Source organism: Mastigoproctus giganteus, chromosome 7 (genome assembly GCF_048544385.1).
Source record: "Mastigoproctus giganteus isolate SK-2022 chromosome 7, ASM4854438v1, whole genome shotgun sequence".
In the NCBI taxonomy this organism is placed as follows: domain Eukaryota; kingdom Metazoa; phylum Arthropoda; class Arachnida; order Uropygi; family Thelyphonidae; genus Mastigoproctus; species Mastigoproctus giganteus.
Genome location: NC_143581.1, coordinates 66,122,485 through 66,143,380, shown reverse-complemented (window position 1 = coordinate 66,143,380; position 20,896 = coordinate 66,122,485). Strand labels below are relative to the sequence as shown.

The 20,896-nt window shown below is 37.8% G+C and overlaps 1 protein-coding gene across 2 annotated transcripts in view; it reads left to right on the top strand.

Annotated features, from left to right (window-relative positions):
* LOC150082970 (uncharacterized) overlaps positions 1–20,896 on the top strand; it is a 92,081-nt gene that overhangs the window by 45,721 nt on the left and 25,464 nt on the right. For both annotated transcript variants that reach the window (XM_090376946.1, XM_090376947.1), the window contains exon 3: positions 11,397–11,470. In XM_090376946.1, the coding sequence (XP_090233072.1) occupies positions 11,397–11,470 (74 nt within the window). The remainder of the gene's footprint in view (positions 1–11,396; positions 11,471–20,896) is intronic.

Genomic DNA, 20,896 nt, shown 5'->3' with positions numbered 1-20,896 from the left:
AATACTCACCTCCTTATCCCTGCTAGAAAAATTCCTATATATCATTGACAATACACCATGAGCTACTCTTGCAGCCCGTCTGCACTGTACAGAGAACTTCATATCTGCCTGCACAACCACCCCACAGGTCCCTTTCATTCTCTACCACTGTCAGTGTAGTACCACAGAGTTGATACGTTGCTCTGGGGTTGCTGTTCCCCATATGTAGTACTTTACATTTGTCAATGTTAAACTTCGTTTGCCACCTCTCACCTCTCAGCCCATCTGCTCAACCTTTCCAGATCCTGTTGCAGCAGCATAGTGTCAGTAGTGTCCTTGACAACCCTGCCAACCTTCGTATCGTCTGCAAACTTGGACATTAAGCTTGATATACCATCATCAATATCATTTATAAATACAGAGAACAATAAAGGACCCAATACTGAACCCTGAGGGACTCCACTAATAACGTTAGTCCACGATGAGCAGTGTCCATTGATTACCACTCTCTGTCTTCTCCCCCTCAACCACCCCTTTATCCATAGCAGCAATTTGCCTCCAATGCCACACTGCTCCAATTTGTGCAGCAGTCTTCCATTTGCAACAGTATCAAAAGCCTTTCTAAGATCCAAGTATATAATATCAAAGTTATTCCCTGCATCCAGTTCTTTTGTGACTGCATCATAGTATCCAATCAAATTGGTCAGGCAAGACTTCCCCTTAACAAAACCATGCTGTATCTGAGCTATAACTGAAGTCTTGTCTAGATGATCGTGCAGTGCTTCTTTAACCAGTGCCTCCATTAATTTTCTGGAAACAGAAGTTAAACTCACAGGTCTATAATTACTTGTGTCAGCCTTTGATCCTCTCTTGTGAATTGGGGTCACATTTGCACATCTCCAGTCCATGTGTACCTCCCCTGAGTCCAAGGAAGCTCTCATAATTATGGCTAAGGGTTTGCTTACTTCCTTTGCTGCCTCCTTTAATATAACTGGATAGATCCCATCCACCCCAGGTGCCTTTCTTGTGTTTATCTTCAACAATTTCTCCTCCACTTTACTCTCAATTATTACAAGATTCTCTAGCTTACTGCTAGAGTTGAATACACCTCTGGCATTCCCCTCGCTGAATAACTCCTCATGTGTGAATGTCGATGCAAAATATTCATTTAGTTTGTTAGCTACGTGAGCAGGGTCATCAACAGTTGACCCATCGATATCAAGTGGACCAATCTGATTCATCCCCTTCCTTCTAGAGTTTACATAAGTAAAGAACTCTTTGCTGTTTTTCTTTGCATCCCTTGCCAAGGATCTCTCGTAATCTGCCATCGCCTGCCTAACCTCCTTTGTAACTTGGTTACAGATCAACTTGTATCTATCATAGGCGTCTGTGTCACGTGTTAATTTGTATGTATCCCATGCATTTTTCTTCTCTGCCATATGCCTCATTAGTTCATCTGACATCTATTTAGGCCTAAACCTTGAACAATATTTCTTAGTTGGTATGTAAAGCGTAGTAGCTTGCAAGATAAGTTCTTTGAATGCTTCCCATTTTGAATTTGCTGTTGGTAACATCATCAGTTGATCCCACTGTATAGAATTTAAATACTGTCTCAGTCCATCGTAGTCACCTTTACGAAAGCAATACCCCTTCCCTTTACCCCCAATGGTAGTTACCTCTTTGAGTAACTCCCACTTCAGAACACTGTGATCACTGCCACCTAGTGGTTCATTTATCTGCAGATTCTTAAATGCATGAAGAATCACTACTGATAATCAAATCAAGAGTATTACTCCCTGTAGTTGCCTCCCAAACATGCTGATGTAGAAAACAATCATCCAATAAATCCACAAAAGCCTTGCTAGTGTGTGAGTGACCAGCCCCCAAATTCCAGTCAATATCTGGGAAATTAAAATCCCCCATTATAAGACTCTCTGATTTACTGCCCCACTCTATTTCTCTGTACAGTTTCATATCATACTCATCAGATTCATTAGGCCTATAGCACACTCCTACTCTCAATTTTGATCTCCCAATGCTTATTTCACATCAAACTGACTCGACACTGCACTGTCCAGCGATGTCGACTGGCTTCACTTCCTTGGATTTTATGTGTTTCTTAACTAATAGCATAACCCCTCCTCCCTTCCTATCCTGTTTATACTTTCTGTAGACATTGTACTCCCCAAATTCCAGTTCTGCATTCCTTATATCTATGTGACACCATGTCTCTGAAATCCCAACAATATCTGCCTTTGATGTTTTGAGCAATAACTCAAATTCATCAAATTTATTTACTAAACTCCTAGCATTGGTGTACACGCAAGTATACATGCACCTGCTCTTCCTCTTAGCCACCCTAACACAACCCACGTGTTTACTTGTACCCCCATGATTCCCAGCAGTCTCTGTAATATCCTGCATCTTATTTTCCAGGCTGCTGCTCATTCCAATAGAAGCAGTGCAAGAATCACTTTCATCTCTGCCAGTGGCTACTGTTAATCTATTAGTCCTTGTATCCCCCCAATCTAGCAGTTTTCCGGCCCACCTAACACTGCCTCGATAGCATCAGCAAACATTCTTGCACCCTTTCTATTTAAGTGTATCCCATCCCTGTAGAAGCAGTCTCTCCTGTTAACAAGTACAGACCAGGCTGAAAAAAATTCTACCCCTTGAGCCCTGCACAATCTTGACAGGGCTCTCATCATATACTCCCTCCTATCGTGTCTGGGCAGAATTGCAGACACTTTCAAATTCAACCCTAATTCATGGCTTTTTTTCATCAGTGACCTGTACTTGTTAAGTAATTCCGCCGGTCTCCTACTCTTAATATCATTAGTTCCAACGTGTACAACTATATCACCTTTTGGCCCTTAAAAGATGATATCCGCTCTACAACGTCATCAATCTTTGCCCCTGGCAGACATACCTGGTCCTGTTCCACCTATCCTTTTTACAAAGCATGTTTCCCGTTTCCCTGACAATAGAGTCACCAACAACTACTAGTTCCTTTGGGACCAGCGCATTCTGCCTTGGGGGTTGCCGCTGTGTTGCGCGATGACCAAGTGCAAGCTCTGGCATTGGTGTGGGCAGGTGAGAGCTTGATGGGCCCCTCACTTGTAATCCTTCGAGGGCATCCACCCTGTCCTTCAAGCTCTCGTATAGGCCCATAACAACGCTGAGTTGTCGCCTGATTTCCTTACACTCCTTGCATCGCACACATACAAAGACATCCCCCATGGCAGTATCATGTCCCATACCTGACTGCTCCGCAAACATCAAGCAAATAGTGCATCTTAAAAGGCTGTGATTCAGAGGGCAACTGCCCCTCTCAGTTCTCCCCTGAGCCACAGCACTCCCATTAGCATGAGCCTTTTGCTTTGCTGCTCTGGTTTGAGTCATGATTTCGATTTACTTTCAATAAAATTTCAATTTCAGTATAAAATTAAATCCTAAACTTGTATGTCAACACAGTTATAACGCTATATTTATGTTTCAGTAACGAGTGTTATCTACGAAATATTTGTTTCAGTAACGAGTGTTATCTACGAAATCTACAAATATTTATGTTTCAGTAACGAGTTATCTACGAAATATTTATGTTTCAGTAACGAGTGTTATCTACGGAATCCCTTTATATAACTTCCGTATCAAGTTATGTATTAATTATTTATTTTTACTAATTATTTATGTTACGTAACCCAAGTGGTTATATGTATAGTTAAAAGTACAATTTAATTGCCAATGAAGTTCGACAAGATTAATAGATTTTACTGATTAATTTTCCCGTAACAATGGCGGCTATTTACGAACGGTAAACACGTGGATTTGATACCCTTTCCGATACTAAGTAATACCTACAAAATCTCTATCTAAGTTACTTTAAACTTAAGTACCGTAACTAGGAATATAAAACTACTCTAGAAAATAAGTTAATATGTCAATTTAAACTAATAAAGCAGAAAATAAATCAGAAAAAACTTCTCTGTTCCAAGAGCGGCAGAAAGGCACGTCCGCACCGGCAACTCTCGTCCTCAAGTGGGGGTGGACATGCTGTATGAAGTAATGAAATTTTTGGATATGGCTTACGCATGGTAAGAATATACCCAGTTGCTTGACATAAAGTGGCCTCGATAATGCCCCCCGCATACAAACTACTCAGACTCCCTGCAGTCACTATCTGGCAGAGTAGAGGTAGCAAGATTATACACTAGCTGATCCGGAAGCTTCCTAGAGAGTTAACAATAGGTTCGGTCCGGTGTACTAACTAGCGGCCGGCCTGCGAACACCATTTTAGAGCTGTACCCCTCAAAATGTAAGGAAAATTGGATCTCGTCATGATGTCCATCATAACCTCAAAAGTCATCAGTCATGCTGCATGATGGAAGAGATGGGGAAGGGTTGCCCGGAACTTAGCTCTGGAGACTAAAATGTTTTCCACCACTTCAAGCCTCCAATAAGTAAAGTGGTGGTATCTCAATGGCTGATGAGAGTCATCTGCCACCTAGTAATACACAATTCCAGGATGTTGCCCAAATGCATAGCCTTACAAAATTTAGAAGAATTAAATTTCAGTTGACATTTTTCAGACCATATATGCAATTGATCCAAGTCTTTTTGAAGCAACATGGTCTGGCTCAATTGTTAACCACCTTCAAATTATTAGTAACTTTTTTGACAGCTTACCTTGGATACCCTTGTCAATATCATTTATCCAAAAGTAGAAATAGGAGGGGACCCAACACTGATAGTGTTGTTCCCCTCCTAATTTATTATGCTGGTCCTCCCCAAAGACCAGACCATTTATGACAACCTTCTGCTTCCTATCTTTTAGCCAGCTTGAAATCCACAGTAGGATCTTAGCAGTAACTCCAACTTCTTCCAGTTTATATAGCAGCCTTGCACAAGGGCAGCATCAAAAACTTTACTAAAGCCTAGACATATAATGTCAAAATTGTTACTTACATCCAAATGCTTAAGGACTATATTATAGTAATTTACCAGAATGGTCAACCATGACTTCCCAATAACAAACCCATACTGGGATTTATTTAGACTATCATTCTTGTTGAGATGGTCCTGAATAATATCCTTCACCATAGATTCCAGTCTTCCTGCCATAGAAGTCAAACTCACTGTCCTATAGTTATCTACCCCCTAATTTGCTGCCACCTTTGTGGATTGGGAAAACATTAGAATTTCTAGGTCCAAGGAATCTTCCGAGAGTTTAGGGGTTCCCTCATTAACATTTCCAACTGTTTGATCCACTCACATGCATCCTTTTAATTACAGCTGAATACACAGTGTGATAATGGGAAAAATGAGATTAATGCTAGAAAAAATAGTGATTCCATGTACAAGTAAGCTAACCTTGGTTTATTCATAGTAACTTCTTCCCACATTCACACACACTGCATGCAACAAACACAAAACAACTAGAATGACTGGTGGAAGGCTGGTATATTGTTCAATGTTCTTGTCACAGCTCTTTGAATGGTGTCGATGTCATGAAAATAACAGCCTTTCAGTGGTACCTTGAGCTTTGAGAACAAAAAGAAGTCGCACGGTGCTAAGTCTGGTGAATATGGTGAAAATGACAGTATGCAGACTTTTTTGCTAGCCAAAAACTCCAAAACAATGAGAGCCTTGTGGCTTGGTGCCTTGTTGTGCAAGAGGAACAAACTGCCATCTGCTCCACACATGACAGATTCACTTCAACAAATGTGTCAAACAATCCTGATAGTAGGCAGCAGTAAGAGTTTGGCAACTGTGCACAAACTGTTTGTATGCATTTCCCTTGCTATCATAGAAAGTGATGAGCATTGTTTTGATTTTTTGACCTTTCTTGATGTACTTTTTGGCTTTGGGAGAGTTTGCCGATTTCCACTCTGCATTTTGTTGCAGGGTTCTATTGAGAACACCACAACTCGTCACCCATAAAGATTGAATTTAGGAAGTTGAGTTTGGTTTCAGAGCCTCAATGAGTTCTCTGCAGTGTTCCGCTTGTGCCTGTTGTCAACTGTCTGTTAATGAATGTGGAACAAACCACGCACAGACCTTAGTTGTCTTCAAATCCTGGGTTATTATTTGTCGAATGATTTCCTTATTAAAGCACATATCTTCTGAAATCATTCATAATGTTGCTCATCAGTCATTGGTAATGATTTCCTGCACCTTTGCAATCAACTCTGGCATTCGAATCATTTTTTTCTGGGCTCGGATGTTTGTCATTTTCCGGTGAATCTCTTCCACGGGCAAAATGTTTGTCTCTTGAACACTCATGTATGAGAAAGACAGTTCTCTCTCTCCATACACTTGCTTCATCATTTGAAATGTTTCTGTGGCACTTTTGCCCAGTCAAACACAAACATCAGCGTGTTTGTTCTATTGTTCCTCCACGACACAGGAGAAATGCGCAGTTCAGCTCTCTCAAGGAACAATCTTTCTTTCATTTCATGTTTGCTTCTAGTAGATGATAGCACCAGTACTCTTCTCACAACATCGTTCTTGTTTTCCAATTGGGCCACTGCGTATATACCATCTTCATCTGGAGATCTGCCCTACTTTAATCTTAGTAGCATTTTCTAACAAATGCTTGTAAGAAATCTTTATATCACTTATTTTAATACTTTAACTTCCTTTCGACTGTAATTATCATTGAGAAGTGTCTCTTAAACTCACCTGCCATTTCTGTTGGACTTTCTATGGACCTTCAACTGCAATCTAATTAAAAGACCTATTGGAGTAAACTCTTTTTTTTTGTATTCACATACGAGAACTTATCCCCATTCTTAGCTCTCTTTACTAGTGCTTTCTACCAATCAATTTCACTTGTTTTTTGGTTAAATATCCTTTTATAATGCTCATACAAATAAGAATCATGTGATTGTCCAATTGCCCATGCTTGCTTCTTTTTCTGAATAGAACTCTTATCCTTACCTGTCATCCATTTTGGCATCTTACATTTATGAAATGTGACCACTGGTATGAATACATTTGTTGCTTTAAGGATAAATCCCTTGAACATGTCCCATAGCATATTTTTACCTAACACCATACAGCCTTTCACCACAGCACGTTTCTTTAATTACAGTCCTTTTTCTGATATTATAGTCACTATAAAGTTTTTAATACACTTGGTTCCTTAGTGAGAACCAGATCTAGGATATTAAAGCCCCTTGTGTACTCTCATATATGCTGGGATAAGTAGTAATCATACAGTTTGTTCAAAAATCTTTTACCATATTTTTCATAAATCGTGCAGCTGTAAATATATAATACAGTCCATTCCGATTATTTGGGACACATCGGGACTAGTGCATTTTGGCCCTATTAAGCGGCTGCCCCAATTATCCGAAGTTTCACGTAAATAGTTAAAAAATACAATGTACCCCCCCCCTTACAATTAGTTCACTGTACAATAAAATCACGACGAACTCACCATAGTAAAGTACCGTTCATTATACAATGTGCAGTAAGTGCCGGTCATTGTGATCACGTTTGTGAATTGAATTTTAATTCTATTAAACAGCGATTCTAATTAGTGAAAATAGAAGGAATATTATCCACAGGCTATAAAAGCAAAGATATATTAAACACAGATTTACCCTTTATTACCTTACCAATTAAAAAATTAAATGATACGTGAAAATCGGAAGAATATACGTTATAATCGGAATAATTAATACGTACTGCAATGTGTACATACGAACTAGTTGACATTTCTGTTCACTGACATTTGTGGGTGGGGGGTTAAAATTTAAAACAGTAAAAAGATAAGCAATCAATAACAAAGAACACGGCACACACAAATTGCAAGTAACACAATACGCACAAGTAAGAACCGAGTAACGAGTTATAAAGCTTTAAAAATAGGAATGAAGAGAAGATCTGAAAATTGATTTTTTTATATGATTGAAGATTTCATGGAAGTATAAACACATTTTACCATAATAACCCAGAGAATTCCAGCTGTCGGTATTATCGCAAATTCAGTAAGATCGAGTTTACTGTCCGTTTATGATAGATTTCACTAACAGAAAAGCCCAATAAACAGGTGACTGCTAATTGTTTTATGGTTGTGACCTCCATAATTTCGACCGAACCACGTGGTACCGTCAGAGTCAATTGTAGGGTAATGCGGTCCTGTACTGTACTCCAGTACTGCGGTCTCCTGCCCCGATTAAACGGCATTTTGTCCCAATTAAGCGAAGTAAACCCTGGCTATTTTCTCTATTGGTTTCTGTTTTTTAAGATTTGTCCCAAATAAACGGCTGCCCCGATTAACCGGTGGCCCAAATAATTGGAATCCACTGTATATATTTCCAGCTGTTCCATAAATCGTTGAGGACACTTTGGGCTTCTCCTTCTCGTTGCCACCTCACTTGTCTGCACTGCACAGAGAACTTCATGTCTGCCTTCATCATAATCTCCATTCTTCCTTCCTCTACCATTTTTAATTCAACCCCTCAAAGTGTGTAAGTTATTTTGTACTTTTTATTTCCAAATATAAAACCCTGCATTTTGCGGAATTAAAACATAGTTATGTACAAGTTAGTATTTCTGTATGTTAGCCAACTACTTAATTAGCTACGAATTGGCATCATTTTAAGTCAGTGGTTTTCAACCAGGGTGTCGCAGCATTCCAGGGGTGCCACGTAATTTGGGTTTAAGTTACTTACACTTATTATTATTATTTTTAATTTGTATTATGAATTGTGATTTTGTTTATAGTTATATTATTATAATAACTACCATATAACACATTTTTTTTAATAATATATATATATATGTGAGTATTTCCACTACTTTGAAAGTGAATGCATTAATGAAGGCATTGAATGAACTTTCAATATATATATATATATATATATCTAAAAAATATTGATAAAAATAATTAAGTTACTGAATGACAAAGTAAGCAAACGAAGTATTAAATCAAAATTATTAAACTGTGTTATGGATCCGGGTACTACTAGTTACAGTAGAGAAACCTGGCAGCCATAATGAAATATAGGCAAATGTTTATATTCAGTGTATATGGGAGGGATGTTGACCTGTCAGTTGTAATTATCATGGAAAAATTGAGGAGGACTGTAAGGTGAAGGAGATAACCTGAAATAAATTGATTAACATAAAAATAGAAATAATAATGAAGATAACAATGTTACCTAAAGTAGTGGGTCCTAGAGCTTTAACTTCTTCTTCATAGGGTCGGTAGCCAAAACCGTAGGAGCCACCACAATAAGCGGGGGTCTCTGTTTCTGTTAAGATGTATATATGCGAAATGTATAAATCACAGCCGACCCGACAGAGACCAAAAAGAAAAGAGTAAAAAAGTTCCTTAATTACTCTCTCAATGCATCAGAATTGCGACAATATGCAGTAGCGATAGTCTCTTTGCTTACAACATTAAACACTCCATGATAAATTGCAGTGCAATAATTTCCCTACAGCATTCCTCTATCATTATTTCAAAAAAGCTGTAATTATTATAAAATTCAAAAAACTTATAAACTGCAACTTTGATATAAACAACATATTCACTGTTTGATTACATATTACTTTCAGGCTTGTACATAATGTATAGTCATATACCCCCTAGCCTCTGTCGTGTCTCACGGTGTAGAAAGCTTGTGCTCACGGATTGGCAATACATGGGGGTATTGTTCTGTTATGTCCCATTTTTTTTTTTTACAATACCAATGACAATACCGACTTAAACATATGAGGCATTTGTTCAGACATCTGTCCAGGGCCCAACTATGGTACGGGTTCAGCAACCCCGGATAACCTGAGCACAACTATTTTACTCTTCTTCAAATTGCTTTCTGCTTTCCTCAATTAGTACATTTTATTTCTTGTGTGCAATTAGGCTGGCCGAAAGCAATATCGAGATGCTATTCCTCTGCTATCGCTCCCTTTTTTAATTCTAATACAAAGTTTAGTGTCTTTCTACACTACTTTATCAGTTATTAATAATCTCCCTCTGCTGGCACTTTGCCTCATTTTTTTATTTACCTACTTCCCCATAACATGGCACATTTCACTTTGATGACTCCACTTCCTCCCCCTCACACGTGGTTGCTTCAACTTATATAAACATTCTGGACAGTGATCTATCGGCTTTATCCTTGGTTCTCCAATGTTACTTTGTAAACACCACAGGCAACTATTTCACAGATTCCATTCCAAACACACAGTAAGTTGAAGTAATTTTTTTTTTTTTTTTTTAAATTTTACCCTTTTCTTTTTGGTCTCTGTTGGGTCAGCTGTGATTTATACATTTCGCACGTATACATCATAACAGAAACAGAGACCCTGCTTATTGTGGTGGCTCCTATGGTTTTGGCTGCCGACTCTATGAAGAAGTAGTTAAAGCTCTAGGACCCACTACTTTAGGTAACATTGTTATCTTCATTATTATTTCTATTTTTATGTTAATCAATTTATTTCAGGTTATCTCCTTCACCTTACAGGCCTCAATTTTTCCATGGTAATTACAATTGACAGGTCAACATCCCTTCCATATACACTGAATATAAACATTTGTCTATATATATATATATATACAGAGAGAGAGAGAGAGAGAGAGAAAGAGAGAGAGAGAGAGAGAGAGAGAATCGGTTCTAACAGGCAGCAAATTGAGTAGGGGTTACAAATTACTTAGGGTGCCGTTATTAAAAAAAAAATGTTGAAAACTACTGATTTAAGTATCTCATATTGTGAATACCATCATGAGTTACCATGATATTGCACTACCTCGGATAAGTAACGCTTCACCATAGGAGAAGATTATTGTTACTTATTCTCGATGGATACCACCACCCATACGGCACCGTTTCGGAGCTTATTGGCACCTCATCGGTTGGTGGGCAGGTACCCCGGCGTTGCAATGATGACAACCCAGTTGCGAAGTATAACTCCACAATATGAGAGATGCCTGTGGTATAAGGTAATTTAGGGCTAGAGCCTCAGGTTACAAAAGAAGTTAACTTACGTACAAGTTAGTGCAATAGCATAATTTCTGTACATAGCCAACTACTTAAGTAGTTACGAATTGGCATCAGTGACTGCCGCTATGCTAGTTACATATGGCATCATTGCCTGCCGCTTACTTTTCCATTTTCTGCTGGAAGTGGAAAAGCAAGTTGTCAGATGAAAATGTTTAAGTTATATTATATTTAACTTAAATGTAATCATATTAGGAAAACCAGTTCATCATTCAGATGTGCTGCTTGTAGAAACAAATTTTGTTTTGTGAGGGGTGGGTGGATTCTTAAATATGTCAGTCTTTGGATGTTCTAAAACTGTACTTTTTAGATATTCTAAAATATACTGGTAATAAATGAACATTTGAATAAAAGTAAGTTTAGACAGGCATAAGAAAAACCTTGGCTTTTCCCCCCTCTAAACAGGCTCGAAGAGGCTTTACTTCAAGAAGAATGTGTGAGATTAAGAAACGAGGTTGATCATCTTTCACAAATTCCAGGTAAGTGTGTTTTTACTTCATTTTATTTATTTTTTAAATAATTCAGTTCTGATGCCATAGTAGTGGCAAGTGATGCAAGAAGGCAAACTTACATAGCATCACTCACACACACACACACACCCTAACCCCCCCAAGAATTTGTCTAGTTCTTCCCTGAAATTATTCAAACCATCCACTTCCACAACAGCAAATGGAAGCCCATCAGTCCTGCAACCATCCTTCCTCAACTTAAATTTATGTCCCTCGTGTGTAGTCTCAGCAAGAAATGCCATTCACATTCAGTTTACTCAATCCATTCAAGGCCTTAAACACCCCAATCAGATAAACCCAAAAGTGCCCAGTCTCCCGATGCCGCAATTTTCAGAACTGAATCCTTTCTACGTAACAGCACCCTTTTGTTCCCTTCACCAATTTGGTTGCCCTTCTCTGCACTCATTCCAGCAGATCTACATGCTTCCTTAAAGTGTGGCCTGCAGACCTGTACATAATACTCTAGATGTGGCCTAACACCATGGCCTTGTACAAAGAGATAATCACTTCCTTATCCCTGCTAGAAAAGTTTCTGTATATCACTGACAAAACCACACAAGCTGTCCTAGTAGCACATCTGCACAATTACCCCCAAAGTCATTTTCGACTACTGAGTGTAGTTCCACACAGTTCATAAGCAGTGTTGAATCCAGAGTGGTTGCACTGGGGGGGGGGGGAGAATGTAAATTTCAGGTGTACATGTAATATACAGTGGATTCCGGTTATTTGGGCCACCGGTTAATCGGGGTAGCCGTTTATTTGGGGCAAATCTTAAAAAACAGAAACCAATCAAGAAAATAGCCAGGGTTTACTTCGCTTAATTGGGACAGCATGCCGTTTAATAGAGGCAGGAGACCGCAGCACTGGAGATTACCCTACGATCGTCTCCGACGGTACCACGTGGTTCAGTTGAAATTCTGGAGGTCACAACCATAAAACAATAAAAACAATTAGCAGTCACTTGTTTATTGGGCTTTTCTGTTAGTGAAACGGACAGTAAACTCTATCTTACTGAATTTGTGATAATACCGACAGCTTGAATTCTCTGGGTTATTATGGTGAAATGTGTTTACACTTCCATGAAACCTTCAATCATATAAAAAAATTTAATTTTCAGATCTTCGCTTCATTCCTATTTTTAAAGCTTTGTAACTCGTTACTCCATTCTCATTTGCAATTTGTGTGTGCCATGTTCTTTATTGATTGCTTATCTTTTTACTGTTTTAAATTTTACAAATTGCCACGTCAGTGAACAGAAATGTCAACTAGTTCGTATGTACATATTATAGTACGTATTAATTATTCCGATTATCACGTATATTCTTCTGATTTTCACGTATCATTTAATTTTTTAATCGGTAAGGTAATAAAGGGTAAATTTGTGCTTAATATATCTTTTCTTTTATAGCCTGTGGATAATATTCCTCCTATTTTTGCTAATTAGAATCGCTGTTTAATAGAATTAAAATTCAATTCACAAACGTGATCACAATGACCAGCACTTACTGCACATCGTATAGTGATTGGTACTGTACAATGTTGAGTTCGTCGTAACGTGATTTGATTGTACAGTGAACCAATTGTAAAAAAAGGGGGGGGTACATTGTATTTTTAGCTATTTAAGTGAAACTTCGGATAATTGGGGCAGCCGCTTAATTGGGTCAAAATGCACTAGTCCTGATATGTCCCAAATAACCGGAATGGACTGTATATGTATATTTTTTATTATTTACAACATATGTATATGTTACAAATAAATCTGTATATTTATGAATGTTATAGTAAGGGAATATGAGAAAACAAAATGGGAAACAAAAGGAAAAATATTTATTATTTAATACTAATAGTCAATTTTCACAAAAACCACATTACTGACAATACTCACAGTTTAATAATATGAAAATCACTGATTAAAATTCACAAAAAAATCATACAAATTATAATCAAATATGCTAGTAGTATAATAATCTTATTCTTCTTTGTATATATATATATATATATATCAATCACTTAATTTGTTAATTTTTCCAATAACTTATTCAGGACCTCTAACCTTATCTTCATGCAACCTTGCAATATTACAGTGCAGATGCATATATAATAAAAAGATTATAAAATACATTGTTTATAGGCTGCGACCAAACTGTCATGTTTGCGGTATACAAAGGAAGAATTAGCCACAAGTAGATCTTTCAAAACTGCTGACGATTGAAATAGTGGCTGCAGTAGACTCCCCTTTCTGCCCAGACATTGTTTAGCCCTTTTCCCAAAAGCTGTGGGACACTTTCTAATTACAATAGCAAGATCCAATCTGTCTTGTTTGTGATATACAAACAAAGAATTAGTCACAAGTAGACTGTTTGTGTCAAATACTATCAAGAGATGGTTTGTGTGAAAATAAAGGAAACCTGAAAACCACAAAACAAAAATGCTGACACTTGAAATAGTGGCTTTTTAGTTACAATTTGCACAGCCAGAAGTATTACCCATTTAATTATTATGAAAAATTTGTCTTTTGAATTTTATTTTTGCCATGTACCAACCACTTAACAAGTACTACACTTAGTTGATGTGATTTTTGGTGTTGTGTTTATTTGACATAAATTTATTGAATTTTTGTTTTATTATTATAACATTGGGAAAACTAATATGGCCGCTGAAGAGTGCAGTAAGAAGACAATTTCAGTCTGTCTTTGAATGAATATTAAAATAAAAATTATTACTATTTTTTTCCAGGGGGGAAAGAATTTTATTCCACTCAGGGTGAAACTCACCCCACCTCCTGGATTCAACACTGTTCATAAGTTACTCTGAGATTACTGCTACCCATATGCAGTACCTTGCATTTGACAATGTTAAACATCAACTACGATTTAGCATTAGTAGAGGCATATGATGCAAGAAAGCAAGCTTACATAGCATCAGCCAATTTCTCAGCCCATGAACCTAATTTTTGCTGTTGTTGCAGTTGCAACATTACTGTTGTTAACCACACTGCCAACCTTTGTATTATCTGCAGACTTTGAAATTAAGCCTGATATATTTTTCATCAGTATCATTAATAAATATTGAAAACAACAATGTGCCCAGCACTGAATCCTGGGGAGCTCCACTGATAACCACCACTTAACGATCCGTTTATCCATAGCAGTAACTTGCCCTTAATGTGATATTGCTCCAGTTTATACAGCAGTCTTATGTGTAATAGTATCAAAAGCTTTCCTGAAATCCAAGTAGATGATATCAAAATTATTTTTTGCATCCAGTTCCATTGTCACTGCATCATAGTAACCTATCAGATTGACCAGACAAGACTGCCCCTTGGTATAACTGCATTCCTGTACAGATGGTTCTGCATTACTTCTTTAACCAGTGACTTCATTATTTTCACTGGAACAGATGTTAAGCCGACAGGTCTCTAATTACTCATATCACCTTTTGATCCCCTTTATGAACTGGATATACATTTTCACATCTCCAGTCCATAGGGCCTCCCCTGAATCAAAGAATGTTCTCATAATTATGGCCAAGGGTTTGCTTACCTCCTTTGCTACCTTCCTTAATATAAGTAGAAAGAGTCCATCCACCCCAGGTGCCTTTTCTTATGTTTAGCAACAATTTCTCTTCCCCTTTCCTTTCAGTTATCACAAAATCGTTTAGCTCTCCATTAGAGTTTGATAAACTTCTGGCATCCCCTCACTTAAAGAATTCCTCATGTGTGTGATTGTAGATGCAAAATATCTAAAATAAAGGGTCATCAACAGTGAACCCACTGACATCAAGTGGTCCAATGTGATTCAATCCCTTCCTTCTACCATTAATATAAGTAATATGGGGTAACAGGTTAAAAAGGTCATGCAGGACCATCTGAACAGGAATGCAATTATACTGCAGTCACAGCATGGATTTCTTAAGGGGCAGTGTTATCTACCAATCTGATAGGTTAGTATGATGCAGAGACTAAGGAACTGGATGCAAAAAATAATTTTGATATCATGTACTTGGATTTTAGGAAGACTTTTGATACTGTTGCACATAAAAGACAGCTATGTAAACTGGAGCAATGTGGCATTAAGGGCAAGTTACTGCTATAGATAAAGGGATAGTTAAGTGGAAGAAGACAGACTGGTTATCAATGGGCACTGTTCTTTTGTGGACTGTTATTAGTGGAGGGTCCCAGGGTTCAGTGCTGGGCCCATTGTTGTTTTTAATATTTATTAATGATACTGACAAAGGTATATCAGGCTTAATATCTAACTTTGCAGAGGATACATTGGTTGGCAAGGTAGTTAACAAAAGTAATCGGGGGAACTACTGCAACAAAATCTAGGAAAACTGCCTCAATGGGTTGGAAATGGCTGTTGAAGTTTAGCATTGAAAATGCAAAGTACTGCGCATAGGTAGCAGCAACCCCAGAGTAACTTATCAACTGTGTGATACTACATTCAGAATAGTATAGAATGAAAGACCTGGGGATAATTGTGCAGTCAGACATGAAGTTCTCTGAACAATGTAGACATCCTGCCAGGACAGCTCATGGGGTTTTGTCAATGATATACAAAAACTTTGCTAGCAGAGATAAGGAGGGCATTATCCCTTTGTACAAAGCCATGGTTAGGCTGCATCTTGAGTATTGTATACAGGTCTGGAGGCCTTACTTTAGGAAGGATGTAGACCTGCTGTAATAGGTGCAGAAAAGGGCAACTAGAATGCTGAAGGGAACAAAAGGATGCTGTTACTTAGAAAGGCTTCAGTTCTGCAAATTGCAGCATCTGGAGACTAGGCACCTGTGGGGTGATCTGTTTGAGGTGTTTAAGGCCTTGAATGGTTGGGTAAGCTGAACATGAATGGCATTCTCCTTACTGCTGAGATTACACACACATGAGGGAGCATAAATTTAAGTTCAGGAAGGTTGGTTGCAGGATTGTTGGAACAGACTTCTCTCTGTTGTGGAAGTTGATGGATTGAATAATTTGAAGGAAGAACTACACAAATTCTTGGAAAGTGTGGATGTGTGAAGTATGTAGGGTTTTTTTTTTTTTTTTTTTTTGGCTGATGGTATACAAGCTTGCTTTCTTGCATCATTTGCTACCACTACTCTTAGTTACCCTAACACAGTCCATGTATTTACTTGTTCCATGATGACACAGAGTAGGGCTGTTAAATCCCTGACTTCTTGCTTTCCAGGCTGCTGCATGTAGTAGTAGTAGTAGTGGCATGTGATGCAAGAAAGCAAGTGTATGAACTTATGCAGCATCAGCCAAAAAAATAAAAATAAAAAATAATAATAATAAAATAAAATTTACACAATTCCCTCTAAATGTTTGTCCAGTTCCTTCTAAGATTTATTTAACCTATCAACTTCCGTGACAGATGGAAGTTCGTTGCAGCAATTAACCACCCGCCGGCTAAAGGCAAATATCCGCACATCTATTCTACATCTGTCTTTCCTCAATTTGAATTTATGTCCCCTTAGGTTCGTAATCTGAACAAGTGGAAGAATCCCATCAGAATTCAGCGTGCTCAACCCATTCAAAGGCCTTATACACCTCAATCAGATCACTGCGCAGGTTCCTAGTCTCCAGCCACTGCAATTCGCAGAACTTAAGCCTCTCTTGGTAAGAGGATCCCTTCATTCCCCTCACCAATCTTGTTGCCCTTCTCTGTACACGCTCAAGCAAATCTACATCCTTCCTAAAATGAGGCCTCCAGACCTAGACGCAGTACTGAAGGCATGGCCTGACCATTGCCGTATACAGAGGGATAATCACCTCCTTTTCCCTGCTAGCAAAATTCCTATATATCATTGACAAAACCCCATGACCTGCCGTGGCAGCCTGCTGCATTGCTCATTCCAATAGAAGTAATGCAAGAATTACTTTTGCCTCTGCCTCCATTAATCTGTTAGTCTGTAAATCCCCACCCCCAGCCAACAGTTTTTGAACCCACTTATCAATGCCTTGATAGCATTAGCAAATATTCTTGCACACCTTCTATTTAAGTGTATCCAATCCCTGTGAAAACAGATCCTCATGTTAACAATTGCAGATGCTTTCAAATTCATTCCTAACTTGCATCTTTTTCCCAGTACAGGAACTCCCTGACTTATGGAAATTCGGCTTTACTTTAGTTTTTGTTGGCCGGTGCAAACTGAAAAAAAAATATGGAAACGTTTTTTTTTTTTTTTTTTTGTTTGTTTGTAAATCGTTCCAAGTCTTGGAAGTTGAAAATTTTCTATATTACTAATTATTTATCTCTCTAAAAGGTCATATTTATAATGGAAATTGCACTACCCTTTCATCATTATCATATGTTCCCATTATAAGAATCAATTTTGAACACCTTTGTGATATTTTTCTAAAGCACGTTTCTGGTTTATTGGACTTTTCTGTTAGCGCAATCTATTATAAATGGGTAGTACACTATCTTATTGCATTTGCAATAATCCCGATAACTTGAATTCTGTGGGTTTTTACGTTACAGTATTATGGTGAAATGTGTTCACTTCACTGAAATCTTCAATCATATAAAAAACAAATTTTCAGAAACTTCTCTTCATTCCTGTTTACTTATTACAATGATGAAAGGAAAGGGACCAAAGGAAAGTGTAAGTGCTCACAGTGCTAGGAAACGAATCAAATTTGATTTAGAAATGAAGATGAAAATGATTAAGAAGTACGAAGCAGGACGAAGTTTGTCATCTATTGCAAGGGAATTGGGTCTCGCTGCTTCGACAGTGAATACTATTTTAAAGGACATTACGCATATAAAAGAATATGTCAAAGAATGAGTGCCCTAAAGATCAACAGTGATCACAAAACAGCATTCAGGTGCTATATCAAAGATCGAACAGCTGCTAATAATATGGATGGAAAATCAAATTCAGAAGCAAGTGCCCCTGAGTCTAATGACTATTCAAGCAAAAGAAACAAGTGTTTATAAAGATATTAAGGATAAGTACAGCAAACCCCAACCCAAGTTCATGGCAAGCAACAGGTGGTTTAATAGGTTCAAGCATCGCACTGGTTTCCACAATGTTAAAGTATCCAGTGAAGTCACTAGTGCCGATTCTGCAACTGCAGAGAAATTTTGTGATGTGTTGGAAAAAATTATTCATGAAGGCGGCTATTCAATGCAGCAAATTTTTAACGTTAATGAGACTGCTCTGTATTTGAAAAAAAATGCCAGATAGACCATACATTGCCAAAGATGAAAAGATAATGCCAGGTTTCAAGGCTTTAAAAGATAGGGCCAAGCTCTTGCTTGGGGCTAATGCAGTGGGAGATTACAGATTAATACCACTGCTTGTGTACCATTCTGGAAATCCTCGTGCATTTAAGGGCATCAATAAAGCTACCCAACCCGTGCATTTCCAAATTGATTGAACCAGAGAGCATGGATAACAATATCTCTCTTTGAGGATCGGTTTAAATGCTGCTTCATTCCCAAGGTTGAAAAATATTGTAAAGACAACAAGGTTCTTTTCAAGATTTTGCTTCAATTAGATAATGCCCCTGGACATCCTACGCAATTAGATGATTTCAATTTGAACGTGAGTCATATTTCTACCGCCAAACACGACTTCACTCATCCAACCTATGGATCAGAGTGTAAGTTCGAATTTAAAAGCATACTATTTATACACAACATTTGCTCAGACATTGTCTGCAGTACACAATGAGAAAAATTTTACATTGAGACTTTTGGAAATTTTACAATATTTACCATGGAATCTTAAACATTAATAAGGTCTGGGCGGAAATTACTAAAAACAATTCTAGAACTAGGGGATCATAAATTCAAATTACAAGGCTTGAGGTTTAAATTAGATTGTAGGAAGTTTTCTTTTGGCCAGTGAGTCATTGATACCTGGCACAAGTCACCCTTGCAGGTTGTTAAGGGTGACAGTTTGAATAAATTCAAAGGTCTACTGGATACTTACCTGTGTGAGGAGGGAATCATATAATTTGTTTTATCTACTTGGTTATTTTTTTATTATTATTTTTTTTTTGCCAGTGTTTAAAAATCCTGTGGCTTCCTTGCACTATATGGTGAATATTATTGCTATACTATTATTACTATTACTATTTAGTTAGGCTGTGATTTGTAGGAAAATAGCCCCTTCACTTCCCCCCCCCCCCCAGCTAATGGATGGAGAAGCCTTAGATAACCTAACCAATGTTGCTGATGAATTGAACAGGTATTTCGCACATCAATCCTTATAGACAAAAAAAAAAAAGTGAAAAGCAGCTGTGCTTGTAATAATGAGTTGTATGAAATTAGTGATATCGAATAAAACTTTTGAGCCTGAATCATAAAATTTAATTATGAGAGCCTCATTGGAGTTGGATTGGGGTCATTAAGAGTGAAGTTCTATTAAGAGTGAAGACTATTAGGCTGACTTCAGGGAAAATCAGAAGTCAATGATCAAGAGTGCAGTAGGGTCATTTAGATAAATGTAGAAGTCTAAAGGATGCACAGACATGGGAAGGGAAAGTCGTGTTTAGCTAACTTAGTTAGCTATTTTGGCACATTCATCAGCTGCATGTAGGAAATTGTGTTTATCTGAATTTTAGCAAATAAAGGTAAACTGCAGTCATTATCAATCCACTGCAGTATGGAAGCTTCCTCAGCGATTCATGTTGCAGGAAATGGACCATAATCTGCCACACTGGTCCGGTGCAGGTTGGCAGATCAACCGTATTTAGTTAGGGGCTTGAACCCCTGTCTACTCAAAGAATGTATGCTACTGCACTCCCGCTCCTGACCATGGCTACGGAGGCTAAAGCATTTGACTTAGTCCCTCATGAGAATTTATTGTATAAGCCAAAACATGTTGGGATTATGGGTAAGATTCTATGGTGAACTGGAGGGTCTGCATGGCAAGGCAGAGTTATGATTAACGATTACTCTTCAGATTGGGGTAACATTAAAAGTAGTCTACTTGGAGAGATCTGAAAAAGGGCACCTATGAAGAAAGACTAAATATGTGGACTACAAAGTTTGCCAACTAGGCACTTCAGAGGGGCCCTGTTGAGGTTTATAAGGCACTGAGAAGGGATGGTAAAATTTGCTCTGTTATTAACAATTTCAGAAATGAGGGACAGAGACAGAAATAAATTACAAGAAAAGGGTTTAGACTGGATTGTAGTAAGTTTTCTTTTACTCAGGAAAAGAGTCAGCCAGTTACCTATATGAATAGGGAAACACAGGTTGTTTATTTTCTTTTTTACTATATTTATGTGCTTTATTATTATAATTATTTTTATTTTTTGGCTGATGCAGTAAAAGCTTGTGACCTCTTTGCACTGTCTGGCTTAATACTAATGCTAAAATTTTTCAGATATATAATGTGAATATTGGGAGAGTGGCAGCTTGTTTTTTTGCATTGAAATT